The sequence below is a fragment of the Capsicum annuum genome, chromosome 7, assembly GCF_002878395.1.
Source record: "Capsicum annuum cultivar UCD-10X-F1 chromosome 7, UCD10Xv1.1, whole genome shotgun sequence".
Lineage (NCBI taxonomy): Eukaryota > Viridiplantae > Streptophyta > Magnoliopsida > Solanales > Solanaceae > Capsicum > Capsicum annuum.
In genome coordinates this window covers 190206503-190224062 of record NC_061117.1, presented here as the reverse complement: position 1 = coordinate 190224062, position 17560 = coordinate 190206503, and the positions used below count along the sequence as shown (strand labels likewise).

General features: G+C 30.7%; 2 protein-coding genes across 3 annotated transcripts; one reads left to right on the top strand and one right to left on the bottom strand.

Annotated features, from left to right (window-relative positions):
* Positions 1-6552: 6552 nt before the first annotated feature.
* On the top strand, positions 6553-12283 carry LOC107878245 (septum-promoting GTP-binding protein 1). 2 transcript variants are annotated; one of them, XM_047393881.1, is made up of 6 exons: positions 6553-7118; positions 7293-7413; positions 7651-7747; positions 7963-8002; positions 8106-8189; positions 11968-12283. In XM_047393881.1, exons 1-6 carry the CDS (start codon positions 6756-6758, stop codon positions 12013-12015), a joined length of 753 nt encoding a protein of 250 aa, XP_047249837.1. In that variant the 5' UTR covers positions 6553-6755; the 3' UTR covers positions 12016-12283. The 2 variants fall into 2 exon arrangements, with proteins under 2 accessions (XP_047249837.1, XP_016580650.1); XM_016725164.2 differs by lacking the exon at positions 11968-12283 and adding an exon at positions 8919-9526 and having other exon boundaries at positions 6610-7118.
* LOC107878246 lies at positions 10028-13386 on the bottom strand. Its single transcript, XM_016725165.2, has 3 exons — positions 13054-13386; positions 11263-11342; positions 10028-10410 (listed from the first exon to the last, which is right to left on the bottom strand). Exons 1-3 carry the CDS (start codon positions 13159-13161, stop codon positions 10341-10343), a joined length of 258 nt encoding a protein of 85 aa, XP_016580651.1. The 5' UTR covers positions 13162-13386; the 3' UTR covers positions 10028-10340.
* Between the last annotated feature and the right edge of the window lie 4174 nt (positions 13387-17560).

Genomic DNA, 17560 nt, shown 5'->3' with positions numbered 1-17560 from the left:
ACAAAAATTTCTCAAAGCCGATCAACATTTATCTACGAAATGTAAACTACCACAAAATAACAAACTAATAGAGATATTACGATAATACAATTAAACCTAACCTTTACCTAAAAAAATTTTCAAAGTCGACTCACATTCATCTAGCATCTATAAATGAAAATAAAATAATAAGATAATAAAGATATCAAAACAATACAATTCAAAGTCAACCGACATTCATCTACGACCTGTAAACTATAAAAAAAAATATAATAAGATAATAAAGATATCAAAATAATACAATTAAACCTAACCTTTACACAAGAAATTCTTCAAAGTCAACCGACATTCATCTACGACCTGTAAACTGTAAAAAAAAATATAATAGTGATCACAAAGCTTCAATTTTGATCCAACCAATTCTTGTCTAAGAGAAAATTTTGACCCTAAAAAATGATTTTGAATGAAAACAAAGAAGATATATATATACATACATGTTGAATTCTATTATGCTGACAAAAACAGTGAAAAAGTTTAGGGTTAGAAAATCAAGCATCCACCATCTAGACATGCAATTGAATCAAGTTAGACTCATCAATCATATTCTCCCAATAGGTAAACCGGTTTGTTCTCTAGTTTAACATACATCTCAATATTTATAGAAGTATTTCCTTAATAGAGTCTTATTTTAGGAGTATTTTTCTAATTGAACAGTAGAAAAAAATATTAATTAATTCCCCTACCATATATTTAGGAGTCTTGTATATTTTAGGAAGCCTAGTAGAAATGAAAATATTATTTAATTCTCCTACCATATATTTTAGGAGTCTCATATATTTTAGGCAGTCTAATTAATATAATAAAAAATAATTAAATAATAAATTTAAAAACTAGTGAAAGATAGTTTTGTATAAAGAAGAATCTTTTAATGAATGGTAAAAAATTCAAATCACTTTTCTAAGAGTCTTCACACTTTTAATATATTATAGATTATAGATATAGATTATAGATTACAGATATAGATATAAAAGGAAGAAACTTTTGAAATAGTAAGAGTTTATGTAGAACTTTTCAACCATATGTTTCTATTTTTAAGTTGATGATTTTTTTTTCTTTTTAAAAGGATAATATATTTTCAAATTCAAATATTTTATATTCATTAATTCAAAATTTTTACTACAACACTATTAAATATTGTGTTAAAGTTTATTACATGACTTTTTAATATCTTGCCACTTGACTTCATATCTTGCTTTTAATTTTGCACACACACACACATATATATATATATATATATATATATATATATATAAATTTGCTTTTGCTCGTCCCTATAGCATAAGGAATTCTTTTGGCTTACATCTATATCTGTAATATATTAAAAGTGTGAAGGGCTTAGAAAAGTGATTTGAATTTTTTGCCCTTCATTAAAACAGGTTGCAATATATAAAATCGTCTTTTCACTATTATATTTTATAATATGTAATATTGAGTATAATAAATATATCAAAACATATATGTCAAGGTTTTTTAGTTTTGGCTGAATTCATGCTTGGATACATGACTTTTTTAATAAATAGGTCGGCTATATGAACAAATATATAGAGAAAGATTTTCTACTAACAGGTAAATTCCTAAGTTTATGGGTTAAGTTTTCTTATTTCGCATCAATTCTTTATTAGGTTGGATACCTAGCTTTTCATTTAAATAAAGCAGTATGAACAAATACGAATGTCTTTTATGTTTGTTGGTCACGCAGTAGAGGAAGCAAAGAAACTTTTGCTCTTTGATATTTATTTTTGTTTGGACAATAAATTTCTTTTGTTGTATAAATATTATTTACTCCATTGTTTAGTGCTGGAATAAGTAACTCATGAAGAGTACCGTGTAAAAAATGTCAATTCTTTATTTCTTCTCTTATACTATGTGGCGTATGGCGTATGTATATTTACTATCAATTTAGGAGTAATCAACTTAATTATGGTGTTGGAGTTAGTTTAAGTATTTCAAATCAATTATAATTCCCAGCCTAAATACTTTTTTATTTGATATAATTACTAAATTTTTCCTTCTTAAAGATAGAAAAATTAAAATTTAATTAAAATTAAATTTTCTAATATTTAGGACTTTAAGATCTAAAATTTTGGTCATGTGAACAAGATATAAAATCATAAAATCGTAGCAGAGATGAAAATAATTTCTTCCAAATCTTGATAAATATAATTACCTGACTTTGTTTATCTATCGTATCAATATGATTCCTCTCTTTTTATTAGTTAAATAAATTATTCAATAATTTATTCTTTTTTCCGAATATTTTATCCTAATTAATTGACATGCACATACAAAAATTAGAAGAATACACATTTTGATATTTAAACATATCTAATATTACATATCTATAATCTGTAATTTATCTATAATCTATATATATAATCTATAATCTATAATATATTAAAAGTTTGAAGACCCTTAGAAAAGTGATTCAAACTTTTTACCCTCTATTAAAACACTTTGCAATAGACAAAATCGTCTTTTAACTTTTTTCCTTCAATTATTATATTATTAAATTAAGAACTCCTAAGATATATGAAAAGAATCGTGATAAAAGAAATTATGAATTCTAAACTACTTAAAATATACAAATTCTAAAATATATATGAATCCTAAAATATATGGAAAGAAATTAACAGTTCTAAAATATATGTAAAAGTTATATTTTATTTTAATTAAATATATAGGCTTGACATATACGTTCCAACCCCTGGATCTAAATTCTTTTTTTATCCTTTCACCTTTTTTTTGTTTTACAAATATGAGATTTTCTCTTTGGGGTTGGGTTTTAAGCTTATGTTTGATGTCTTTCTGTTGTTCATTAAATTTACCTTCAAAATACGTTTATATTCTTTTATTGTTGATTTAAATTAGGCTTAGCAAAATTGAATATTCTTTAACTTATAAAATATTTTTTTTCATAATCTTAAATTATTTCCTTCGTAAATAAATTATTATTGATTGATTACTATTGATCTTTTTTTCTAACATATTTAAGCAGATGAAAGAAAGATTTGTGTAAAACGTGCAAACGAGGTTTCATGTCAATTGCAAGTAAACTACAGGCAAGATATGAAGAAGGCAGCCTTTTCCGGGTTGAGTGCTGTGAACAGGAGCCTCAAGGTTGCCAAGTCTGGCGTGAAGAAAAGGAACAGGCAGTCTTAGAGTTGGCAATAAGTGTTACATTGTGTTTGCATTGGCATTATTGTCCTCCCTTCATTAAGTACCAAAGTTTTTATTTTCAATTTTATATTTAGAAATCTGTTTTGAAAAAAGTTGCCCTATGCTTTTGGATTAAAGACCTTATGGTTATTTAGAAATTATCTGTTTAATTTGTGGAAAGTTTGTTAAAACAAAGCAAGTGAATTTAAGGTATGTTTTTCTTATTCTAAATTTTATTTCTTATTCATGTTAGTTATATTTCTTATTAAAGCGTAATTCAAGTTAATACTGTTTTATCATAATCATACTTACATAAAAAAAATTATTGAGACAAAAATATAAGTGAAAATTGTAATTTGTCATGATAACAAACAAATCATAGTGTCAAACAAGTATCAAACAAAGTCATTAATTGACTAGAAGATAAAACAGAACGGGGATTATAGATTTCATGAGCTAGCAAATCAAATTTATAGCCTATTTCATTCTTCCATCAGGTACTTAGAGATGGACGCTAGAGATAATTTGCATCGTTCGATTTATGTTTTAGTGTCTTCGTCAAGACTCTAAAGTATATTTTTACTTTCAAAGTATAATATTAAATAATTAATATTTCAACGTATTATTCTTTTAATTTTTTTATTCATATATTTATAATTATTACTCTTGGATGAGAAGACAGATGGCATGATGTGATTTTATTTGCATTGACGTGGGTGGTATTGGAAGGAGAGAAGTGGGATATCTTTCAAAGGGTAAACTTTTCTCTATCAAGAAATTAGTCTTTAAGTGACTTTAAATAGATCTGATTCATAATAGTGAAATTTTTGAAGGCGAATCAAGTATATTATTTGATATAAATAATAATAATTTATTCTTTTATATATATTTATTATTATCGTTATACACATGTACAAAGCACGTACATTTACATTGTCTAGTTATTCTTAAATATAAGAAGTAAATACTATATATTCCAAAGTAGAGCTACCCACGAAACATAAACATGTGTGCACGCACATGGCACATCATTAGAATCGTAATAATAAAATTCCTCATTAGTGAATTATGGACATAAAGAATAAAGAGAAACCACAAGCACTAAACTAAAAAAAATGGAAGAAAAAAGGTAGATGAATATATATAAAGATGTTTTAACGAATCAATGTCACTCACATGCAATTTTTAAATTATTTTTCTTTTTCAAAACCTGTTAGATTATGTAATGTCAAATTGCCAGAAAATTCAGACTCCAACCAATTTGTGTTCTCTAATAGATTAATTAATAGAAAATTAGTTTAATGTCTCCTCGTTAGGTTTCGTTGGGGGACCATGGAGAATTAAATAAAATCGACGATCATACTTGTAGGTCGGTTCTTTTACTAATCTGTCATTCTTTAATTACTATTATTTCTTTTTTTTTTTTAGTTGGAGAGTAATGTAGATGGATGGATATAGATGTATTTAATTGGAATTTTAAGTTTGCATTTAGTCATAAATTTTTAAATATTTTAGATATGTTATTTTTGAGTAAATTTTACACTGTGATTGGCCATAGTTTTTAAAAATATATCTCATATTTTTTTTAAAAAAAATATGATTTATACCCATAAGCTTTAAAAATATAAAAATACTCATAAATTTGTATTATCATTTTATAATAAACATGTTTCGTGATAAAATTAAATCCATAAATCAATTTGTATTGATAAAATTATTTCATATATCAATGTAGAAGCTATTAAAATTTTTTCAACTCACAAAAAGAAACATTTACTCTGTATATTCAGTATAGATATAACTATGCTCTTAATAGATAGACAGTTTATTAATGAAAGGTTGTTGATAGATATATATTAATTGAGATTAAGAAATAGTAGTTTTTTTTTTATAAAATATAAGAAATTGGGATATATTTTAAATTCTTAAAAGTTCTCAGAAACTAAAATTTAGCCCAAAACTACATTCTTTTAATTTTTGTAAACTTGAGACTTTTGTCAAAAAATGACAAATTATATGATCAAATAATTTTTAAATTTTTTTTTTTTCGAAACTAGTTACAGTTTTTATGGTCAAACGGGTCCTAAATCTTATGTTTAAATATATTTATCTTATGTTTAAATATATTTTTCAAAAAACTTATATCTATCTTATAGAGAATTACATATTTACATTTTATTATCCTCTCATAACCTAAGCTGGAGGTGAATTATGAACATTAAAATAAGGAGTTATTTAGTACGGGGTATGAGATAAATAAAGTTATTCTATGAAATTAGTTGTTTCATCATATATATGAAATAACTATTTTCTCATCATTATAATGTAAATAACAAAATAAATAATCTTCTGACTAATTAATATTTCATGTCAAACACATAATAACATGATCCAAAAATTTATCTAAAGGTTATTAGCCCTTATTCATCACACCAAACTAGTCGTAAATGTGTTATCTCACAAGCAGTTCATAGAGTTTTCAACGACCACACTTACATTGATATGAGAAAGCAAATTCCAGGTAGAATTTAGAGGAACGTCTCCACACTATATGTATCATTTTTATATAGTTATGTTGTTTAAATAGATCAAACAACTGTTATAAATCAATAATTTATTTAAAAAATAATAAAGAAAATGAGAAGATAATTTCAAAGACCTTCCGTCGAGTTTCACCGCAAAACATATGTTTCTTGTAATATGCAATATTACACTTGTCTCCCGCTCTTTTGATTTTATCTGTACAACGACTCTAAATTGTTAATATGACCTATAATTCATAGAGAAGTGCAAATATATATCAGTCTAAATTTTTTTTTGCAATGACCAAGTAGATCCACAAACAATAGAAATAAGAAAATGTAGATCCACAAACATTTCCCTCATTCCAAGAAGTAGCAATCTACCATTAGATTTATCATCAAACAACAGATATAGACAAAGACATGAACCGACTTTATTTATCTACAAAAAGCAGTCAACTCTTCCTTGTAACGCCAGTAACAGTTATTCGATTTTCCCTCAACCCCATAAAAAAATTAAACTTTCCCTTAACCCCTTAAAAAAATTAAAATTAAACTAATTAAATATATATATATAATTTATAGACAAAAAAGGCATAATACATTTAAAGTTGGCTTCAGCCATCACAAGTGAGCACTTTAATTTTGAGAATGTACATTTAGACACTTTAATTCGATGTCAATTGATAACTAAATATTCCAAGTCGTCCCATTTGTATCTTGTGAATACCTGACACAGAAATTTTAAAGATATTTAAAAAATCATTTATAAATAAAGTTGTTTAATTGATATAATAAAAATGCGTTGAGGTATTTAAATGTACACACTCAAAATTAAAATGTTTATCTGTCTAGGCCAAACTAGAAGTGTTTGTTATACACGCGGAAATAAAAACGAGTGAGTAGAATGAAAGAAATGTGTGCGTCTGTAAAAGAGTGTTTATTTCACTACTTTGATGGTTCTGAGAAGCAGAAGCTCCTTTTAAAGCCATATCTCAAATTTCAATTCAAAAACCATAAACACAAAAGAATAAAATCATGACAAAGTGTATACTGCTTTGCTACAAAAGAGTAATGTTTAAGCTGAACAAAAAGAGGAAAATAATCTTGAAGGTGTTAGTAGTTCAAAAGTATGTTAAGTCTCTTTGGAACAAAATTGTTGCTTGCTGTATAGGTTATAAGTCCATTAAGTATAGGAAATTGTCACACCACCATTCTTCTTCCTCGTCTACCACCACCAACACCACCGCGACGCCTTTGCCTTCTAAGAGGGCCATCCCTGACTATGGCTTAACCGCGCCATGTTGCTGTGATCACATCAAGGAGGGATCTTTGGAGGATTTGGTTTCATTGAAGATTTGTCTATTGGGTGATAACCAAATTGGCAAGACAAGTTTCTTGGTTAGTCTTCTTATATACATTTTCCTTTTAAGTATTAAGTTTCAAAAGTCTTTCTTTTTCTAACTCCGTATCTAATAATGTTGCATCGTATTTACTTTTTTTTTTTTTTTTGATGGTATGGTTTTGATTTCTGTTTCTAATCTTGTTTTTGTGCTTTCATCATGTTGATTAAAGACGAAGTATGTAGGAAAGGAGACAGGAGAAGAAAGCTGTTCATCAAAAGGGTTAAATCAAATGGACAAAAGCTTGTTTGTTAAAGGTGCAAGAATAACCTATACTATATGGGAAGTCCAAGGTATATGTCAATATACTGTGCTTCTTTTATGGGGTCAGTTAACTAACCACTTGTTAAAAATCACAAAAAAAATCAATAATTTCAAGAAATATAATTGGTTCTGGCTAAGAAATTTAAGGTTAAATCCATCTAGCTTAAATCTTGAATCGAGGAAACTAGGAAGTTTATGTGCAAATACGTGAATTTGACTGAAATATTTCATTAGAACTTTTCTAAATTGCCACGATGACAATGCAGGTGATGTTTCTGCATCTACTCAGATTCCTACAGCTTGTAAAGACTCTGTAGCAATATTATTCATGTTTGATCTCACAAGTCGCCGTACACTAAAGAGGTATCATTTTCTTACTTCATCATTCATAAACTTAGTTGTTGTCATGTGACCAAGAGGTTGCTGGTTTAAGCCGTGGAAACTGCCTCTTGCAGAAATGCAGTAAGGCTGCATACAATAGGGCCCAGGCTGCCCTTTTTCTTTAGTTCATAACCATAGTTATTACTTCTTGTGTTTTTGTCTGTCTAAAATTGTTTTTCTGATCACAATTATCACAGTGTTATTAGTTGGTATCAACAAGCACGACAATGGAATCAGGTACAGCTAGGAAAAACGTTAAATTCTCTCTTGATTTTGAATTCCTTATTGTTATCTTTTCTATTTATGAAATGTTTATGTGTGTTTTATTCTTTGTTTTCAGACGGCAATTCCAGTAATGATAGGGACAAAGTTTGATGATTTTGTGCAGTTGCCGTTAGATGTGCAATGGACCATCGCAAATCAGGTAAATATTATGATCCTCATACTCTGATAGCCTCTCCCCTCCCCCAAAAGTTCACTTGGTGGAAGTAATGCAGGTGAAGATTAGAACAACAGTAAAGTTATTTCCGATTTATAGGTCATGAATTTGTGCCGTAGAATCAGATAGATGACAACATGTGTTGGGATAACTTGTCTAGATTATCCCATTTCAAGGGTAGAGCTACAAGTCTAAGGACTCAACAAAACTCAGTAGCTTTGGCTCAAATCCTATATTTGTATTTTCCAGATTAATTTACTATGTACAATAAGATTTTTAAGAACTCGGTAACCTACTCTCTCTTTTAGAATTCAAAAAGCATAAGCTCAAAATCCTAATGGCGCCTCTGATCCCCTTGAGGTAAGTTTTTACCAGGCCTTTGCATGAATATGAAATACTTTGTGAATGGATTCAAAAGTAATGTGTGTGGGATTTGGATTGGTGGTTGTGGGGGGGTGGGGGGTAAGGTTCAAGATTACCAAGGAAAAGTCATAGCAAATGTAACACATGGAAAAGTAATCAAAATTGATAGTCTGAGCAAAATCCAGTATCTACCATCCATTTATTGGGTACATAAATAAGAGATACTTTTCCTACTGTATATCTTTAATTGCTCTGAAGTACTGCATAAATTTGGACCATATTTTGTTGCTTTTGGTTGGGCTAATGAAAGGAAAACTGATACTACAGCATTTCAAATATGATTTTGAACAGGCAAGAGCATATGCAAAAGCACTAAATGCAACCCTATTCTTCTCAAGTGCAAAATACAACATAAATGTGAACAAGATATTCAAGTTCATCACAGCCAAGCTCTTCAACTTACCATGGGCAATGGAACGTAACCTCACTATTGGAGAACCCATCATTGACTACTAGTTTCACTTAAATATTTGCAGCTAGAAGAAGAGAAAAAGAACCAGCAAATTGATTATGATTGTAAATATGAAAATTTCAGAAAAAGGAATGATTCTCAGTCAGTCAACCCGTCAGTGGACGCACAGATGTGAGAGATTGGCTATGGTGGGTATGAGAATAGGTAGAGGTAAGTTGAAGAAGTATTGGAGGGAGGTGATTAGACAACACATGAAAGATTGTAGCTTACCGAGAACATGATCCTAAAATATGAAGATATGGAAGTTGAGTAATAGTGTAGAAGGTGAATATGTAGTCAAGTTCTGTTTCCTTATCAGTTATGTTACCTACTGTCTTATTTTTCAATTTTAGTAGTATTAAATGTTGTCTCGTTAGCTTCAGTTATCATGTTATATGTTGTTGCTACGGTTCACTTTTTCATTGTTTTCAACATGTCTTCTTCACTATTATATTTTCTTTACATGATTTTTGTATACTTTATTTGAAGCAGATGATTTATCGAAAACACCCTCTCTACCTTCTCAAGGTAGGGGGTAAGGCTATATACACATCACCCTTTCTAGTAGGGGCTATATACACATCACCCTTTCTAGACCCCACTTGTGAAATTACACAACCTACGTCGTTGTTCATATACATCCTATACAATTTCTTTCTTGTGGTATACAATGAAGATCCAATTACTTGTTTTGCAAATCTGTTAGAATTGAGTTTACTACCTTCTAGTCGAGTCCATTAATCACATTTGCGAGCAACACTTGTAAGTCATTTCCTATAACGAAGTTCTGATGGACTGATTCAAGATATCGATGTGACTAAACATGTAACAAAAACAGGAGAAGAACAAAATATGTAAACGTCAGGCGTGTAAACATTGAAAATATAATACACAGGAACAAAGCATTAGCCAAAATAAACACAACAAAAAGAGAATAAAGGACAGGTGGTGCACAAAATCACCAACTCTACTTACTTGGCCACTCTTGTAGCCCACTATTATGTAAATGTATCTTACTTCGAAATGAACAGAATATGTAGTATCTCAAACTTCTATATGTATCAACATCAGCAGATTTAGCTATTTGTCCTTATTCGAAAATAGGGAACAATAGAACATAAATTTTCAATTTTCATCAGAGAAAATATTCGCCATGAACAACCTTCCAAAGTACAGATTGCTGTCCCCAAGTAACACAACCTAGAGAGACAGGATTCGTAAACAACCTTACTACAGGTTTAGAAATTAACGAAAACAAAGCTCTACTCAACGAGCGCTTTTCTCTTGGGAGGTTCCAACTGTAAGTAGTAGAATGGCTCGGTAGGCTCTTCCCTGCACAACCATGTTGCATAGAAAGTTAGAAATGCCTTCTCTTTATCACGACAGGATGAGAAACTTATACCCACTGAAAGCCATAAACATAACTTCCAATTAATTGCTTAGTGTTAAAGTTGACACATCCTCCAAACAGTACTTCTTCGAATCTTTTTTTCTTTTTATAAGATTCCTGCTTGTTTATTTGTTTCAGTGTACAGATTTTTTCTCTTTAGCCTCAATCGAAATATTTAACTTCCAGGATCTGAGAGCTACTCGACATACCCTCAAACCCCAGGGCGCACCTTAAATTTTCTCTCTTCAAATTTACCCCTTCAGAATCTCCAACCCAGATCAAATCTTCCTTCCACATGATTCATCTTCATTACTTTCAAAGATGTCAAGACTAAAGTTCGTTGCTGTGTTGAGTTGTTCACTCTGCAGCATTTAAGCTCAGGAACTAACAACCTAGTTCATCATTTTCAAAATTTGAGCTCAGGTTGGCTCCACTAGTGTTTTTGCAGCTTAGGCTCTTTGTATTACATAATAATCTTCTTCAGGAGTATATATTTTTAGATTAAAATGACAATTTTTCATGTTCCATGTAGACCAATAGTATAAGATGCTCAACTTTATTCCACACCCTCTTATAAGTAAAAATATAAAATAAAAGAAAATGTAAGTCAATGTATAACTTGAGTAACAAGAGATGTCTTCATCAATCATTTTATTTGAACTGCAATATCTATTAGACAATGGTTGCTATAATGCTGTGTATTAGATAACATATGATGATTAATGAGATAAGACTACTTATTTCAATGTCAATTATTTCACAACTGATCCACGGACCAATTACTTGAAGCTTACCCAGGCTTAGAACGCATGCACTGATAGAATAGCTTGAAAGGTCCTGGTATTGTTTTAAATGGATTACCTTCAAAACATGCCTGCATAGCACTATAGGTAATTCAGCTGAAATAGAAAAGATAAACAAGCATAAAATGCATATGATATGCATGTATGCTGTGAAATATTAAAAGATGTACAATGGCCAGTGGCTAACGCAGACGTTCAAAAGGGTTGAGTATCTGATTCTGGAAACAGGGCACAATGGCCTTTGTCGAGCGAGATGCAAACATCTCTCGTTCCTACAAACACTAGATAGAGGATGAAAAATGGACTAAGAGCCTCTTTGCAGACCGCTAAAAGAGCCTCTTTGCAGACCGCTAAACATTTAGCCACATTTAATTGCTCAACATTCGAACTACTGCCAATTCAAAAAACCTGAATTTCACCTATTGCCTAAGCAAGAATTGAAGTCCATCATCTTTTCGACAAAGGAGATCCATATACTAAGCTTCTCGATCTATATACTACATACCTACTACACCAACGTAATTTGAAGACATAGCTATTAACTTATAAGAAGCTAGCCATCTAGCTAAGTATAAGCATCATTATATCAATATAGGCAGTTACTCCACCACTAATTCTACTTTATAGTTCAACATTAGAATGGAATTTCTCTTACTTGATCTTTATGAGCATTCCTTATATTGTTTGATGAAACAGAAGGAATTATGTCAGCAGAAACAGGATAAGTTGGAAGCTATCGCATGAAGGAAGCAGCAACATCAAATTAGCGTCCAACACAGCGTGTTTAGTTTCTCCTGTAAAAGCTTGAACTCCATGACACTGTGAGGAGTTTCACATGCAGGGTGTTTTCGAATTTGGTATAGAAATTTGAAAACTGCATCCCACTACGCTGGAGTTTAACATAAAGAAAGTTTCAGAACTCCAACACACTATGCTGGAGCTTTTCTGTGTTTTATCTACGGACATTTTTCTCCAATTTTTGTTTCCACATAAGAAATTGGCCATCTTTTAGTTACATTACAAACGGCGACTAAATATAAAAAATTGGTCGTAGCATGCCATTTTTACCTAGATAGAGACCGACTTAAAGCTCCCCCCTTCCAGCCCAAAATTTTAAATTATATGAGCTATGGTACAGCTGATTACATGTTTTTGTTTCTCTTTAAGATGCAACTGTAATTTGGTCCATCCACTGGAACAGATAAGACTTATTCCAGAGCCAAGTTAGTTCGATGGTTTGTGGTGAATCAAAAAGTGGACAATAGGCCGTTACTAATGGACTCTTCAAGTCTCTATTTTTATTTTTATTTGCACCACTTGTCGTAGAAGTACACAAAATGTAGCTTTCGCATTGTTTGGAAGTAAACTTCAAAGTACGAAAATCATGTGACATCTGAAATACCTAAGAAACTAAGGACTCGTTTGGTACAAGAGATAACTAATCCCGTAATTAACTTTATGATGAGCTTATCCCATGTTTGTTAGGGATAAAATGCATGGGATAACTCATCCTGGGATTAGTTATCCTCGGACTGTAGTGTAATTTTTATCACACGGATAACTAATCCGGGACAACTTGTTTCCCAACCAAATGACCCTTAAGCATTTATTAAGGCAAGCAAAAAACGTAAGTAGAAGTTGACATCTACCAAAGAGGTATAAAGACACATAAATTGGGAGGGAGAGAGTAGTCAATTAGATTCAAATACAAACATCCACCAGAATACACACAAAGATTAATGAATCAGTATTGATCTAAGAAATGGAACACAACAAACAGACCTGAACAACATCCTCAACGCGGTCGTTACATCTATGGGGCTTAGGTTGTCTGTTATCACCTTCAGGCATACCCCATGGCGACTCTCTTCGCGGAACTGGAGAACTCATCTTCCTTCTCTTTTTCAACTTTCTGATCTCCTTTCCCCAAACCTTAATAAAAGGGGTTTTAATGTTTTTTCTTTTTTATTACGATGCCCTCTTGAATTGGGTAACTCGGGCCCAAATGGGGCCTCTCACCCTACTTTCTAATCTTTGTTTTTTTTTGGGGGAGGGGGGAGAGGAGTGGGAAAGGGAGAGGGGGGGGGGGGGGTTCCAACACAAGACTTACTTTCATATCTTTGATAGAGGTGGACATGATATAGTATATATCGAAATCAAATTTTTTTATACCGCGGTATGAATGTTATGCTATTTGGTAGGAATTTAAATTATTTTGGTATTTGATATTTATGCAAAAAATACTGAAATACCATATAATGCACCGAAGTTTTTTAATAACATATAAAACCCATATATATATATATATATTATCTAAGATTATTAAATATATTTATATATCATCTATTAGCCAATTGAATACAAAAGTAGCTTTTATTCATAAGTAAATTTTTTTGGAAAGCTTATTATTTAGGAGTACTATGCTTACGTTTAGGTACTGTTGTTCAGAGTTTGCATCTCGGACTATTCAATCGTGATTGAAATGTTATTTTGTCTAATTGATTAACAAAGATAGTTGTTAGCCTAACATGATTGAGACGTTTTTAAAATTTAAAGTTATAGTTTTTTTATATGAATATATGTAATTTAGAAATCAAATAAAGTATGGTTACCGAATTACTATACCGTAAAATACCAAAATCGAATTTAAAAATACCAAATCATACCAAACTAATTTGGTATGGTAATGGTATTATTATTTTAGATACCGAAAGCCGAAGTTACCGTACCAAAGTTTAAAATACCGTACCGTACTGTACCACGCCCACCCCTACTTTAATGTAAGGAGTGTATGCAAAATATGATGTATTACTAATATTTTAATTAGTAATGTTAATATTAGTTATATTTGTAATAATTATATTGAGATTATTTTTTACTAAAAACTACTTATAACTATAATTTTTTTTATTACACAATATTTCAAATCTCAAAATTAATTATAAATATCTCACTTTTACATTTTTCTCTCTCTAGAATTCATATACATAAATTTACCTCCCTAATTTAACATTTTAGTTTCGTACAGGGTGCCTACAATCAAGAAGTCACGTTTAAGTGATTATCAATTTAAAATTTATAATCGTGTTTGGATCAAACTGCTCATCATCAGCACTCAATTTTAAACTTCTACATAATGTATATGAACTTCAAATAACTTACAAAAACAAGATGCACTGTTACATAAAAAAATAAAAAAACTCACAATCGTATCATTTTTTATCAAGTCGTTTAGCTCTGAAATTAAAGCCATGTTAGTCATTACAGATACAAGTGTCGCTTTATCCTTATACAGCTGTTTCGCTTTCAAATCAATATATTTGATATCACAGATTAAGTTTTTAACTTTTAACTCAGGCATATACAGTCAATATTGATTTTGTGACTCAACAACAGAAAGAGCAAGCACATTCCTTTTCATCTCTTCAACACAAATGACAACTCTAGTTTCTCCATTAAATGTTATATCTCGGTACATTTATCCGTTATTGCTATGCACAATGGGTACATTACAAAATCAGAAAAACTTTCTTTCAACTCAACATAAAGTTTAACACCATTATCATTCTTAATAACAATTGGTGATGCATTACCTTCAACAACATAACGGACATCAATTTTTTTTTTTTGAGATTCATCAATGTCTAGTTTAGTTGCAATTGCTGAAATCAACCTCAAATAAGAAATACTCTCTACAATAATAATTCCTTCAATTTTGTATCCTTTGTATAGTATTTTGGATTTTCAGATAAATGAATGCCTCAAGAGAATTACAATAGTCATCTTCTTGAAAAAAAATTCTAATAATTTTTTCTTTGGGACTTTGAATACTAAAAATTCAAAAAACACAGCTTGAATGATATGAATTATTTTTTCTTGATCGTACTAGCTGGATTTGTATTTCAAATTTTGAAATTGAATAGTTGTTACTGAATTAAAGGAATTCACTAATTAGATATTAATAAACATTGTGTTAATTGCATCCTATAATAAATAAATATGTGTTCTTTCCTTGTTTAATGCTATAATAGTTACTTAATATACATAACGTAGCATATTGTATATGGTCAGCAAATTATGTATAAGAATAATTAAAATTCGGGAGAGAGAAATTTTAATTAAAAAAAAAATAAAGAGAACGTAAGTAGGTATCAAATAACTACAACTTTACTTCCTTTATTACCCAATATATTTCAAATCCCAAAACTAATTATAACACTACAAAAAAACTGTGTTTAGCGACACACACTTTTCGTCGCTATCATATGAAATTCGACGGAATAGCGACGGATCTGCTTCTGTCGCTATACTGCTTGTTGCTAGCCTCATAACGAAGAAATATTAATTTCCGTTGCAAAATTTGTGACCCCTTAGCGACAAATAATTTCGGTTGTAGTTGTTACCGACAGATTAGTCCGTTGATATCTCCAAAATTTATTTTCATCGTGGTTAAATTTACGACTGAGTATTTTATCGCCGATTCATTGCAACATGGTTTGGTCGACTGAGTAGCGACCAAATTTATCCATCGCTAAAATTTTTTAGTATCAGAGACAAAAGTTAGTTACTAATTATTTGTCGTAATACCAACTGTCTTTAGCAACTAAGTTTTTTCGTCCCTAAAGTTTTTCAGTAGCAATGACAAATATTAATCGCTAAATTTTTGTCGCTAATAATTTTGTAGGAAAATAATTGAAACACGTAAATTATAGAATAATTAAAATAACCAACATTCATATAGATGGCAAAATGCACAATAATTGTATCCAAAAATCTACAATTTCAAATATTTTGTCAAACATAAACTAACGTCAAACCAACATCTATCGAAATTGGTATTTGTTACTATGTACATAAATGTTTTGTACTTTCACACAAAATAGTCTATCAAAAATTAATGCAACGACCAAAGACTACAAATACTATAAAGCTAGGAATCAATGTCGTCGTCATCATTATCATTAGTAGGAGGAGGATCAAGCACGACCCCTTCTTGTACCCTAATACCACCAACACGCTGAATAACTATCAGAAGAAAATGAGTAGTAAGTGCCAGAATCAATTGCTTCACAAACTCCTCCAAATTTATTATCGATAAAGAAATCGTAGGTGGTACTGATGATAAGGAGGCATCGCAGGCACAAAGTTTTTTCCCATAGTAACTGCCAGCTTCAGACCCAAGACCAAATAATCTTTTCTTCTTTGCTCCTCCCGCAGCTTCATAATATGTTTCCAATTGATCAATTTCAGATTCACATTATAGTTTTTTCCGTACAATTTCTTCATACTTTTCCTATAACAAGTGGAGTTATTAATATAGACTCAAGTTCATGTCAAAACAAAAGAAAAATAAGATAATAGTATCATATCATTAGATATAAATTATGGACTTACATGTAGAAGTCGGGAACGCTCACCAACAAAAGATTTTCCATCACGATTATGTGTATAGACATGCAAATGTAACTCACTTGGAGTTTGAAACGAGTACGATCAAGATCATGGACACTTTTTGAGTATTTTGAAGATCACCTAATGAGTGCACAAGTCTAAGTGTGAAGGAGGCCCAAAACCGTCCCAAGTGCACTCCATGGGCTGTTTTTGGAGCCCTTTTCATTAAAGGGTCTTTTAGTCCTTTGTCTTTTATTTTGTAATGTAATATAAATTGAACATTGTAGGGTTTTAGTTGGTATTTTGTATGAATGTTGAATAAAGAACACTCTTCTTAGAGAGAAAGAGTCCACAACCGAAACTAGGGCATAACATAAGAGTGGATTCTCTTGTATGTTGCATTTTGCTTGATATGTTGGTGCTTGGGTGGTGGACGTCTCCCTTGTGTCAATTGTAAGAGTTAGGTGTTTGTTGTGTGAAGTTTTAAAGGTCCAAGAGTGGAATATGCTCTTGGATTTTTAAGACTACATCAACACTTGTCTAACTATCTATCTAGTATCTTGTTTTAGTTTCGGCTTCTTATGTTGTTAATGTAAACCCGTTTGTTCTTGTTGCTATTGTAATATTGTGGATCTTCATCTTGTGTTTCTAAACTTGTTGTTGGAAGGATGTTTTGGTGTATTAACACTTGTATCCTTTTCTTTCTTGTTCTAGATAGTGAATCCGAGAGAGGTCCCCATTTGGTCCATGATTTGTTGTGATTTGTGGACTGTTTTGGGGTGTAATTTCGTGTTTTCTTATTTGTTCGATATCATTTGGTATCAAAGCAAGGCTGGTTTTTGTTCCCACAAAGACAATCTTGGGTTTGATTAGTAAAAAAAAAAGTTGATAAAAACTG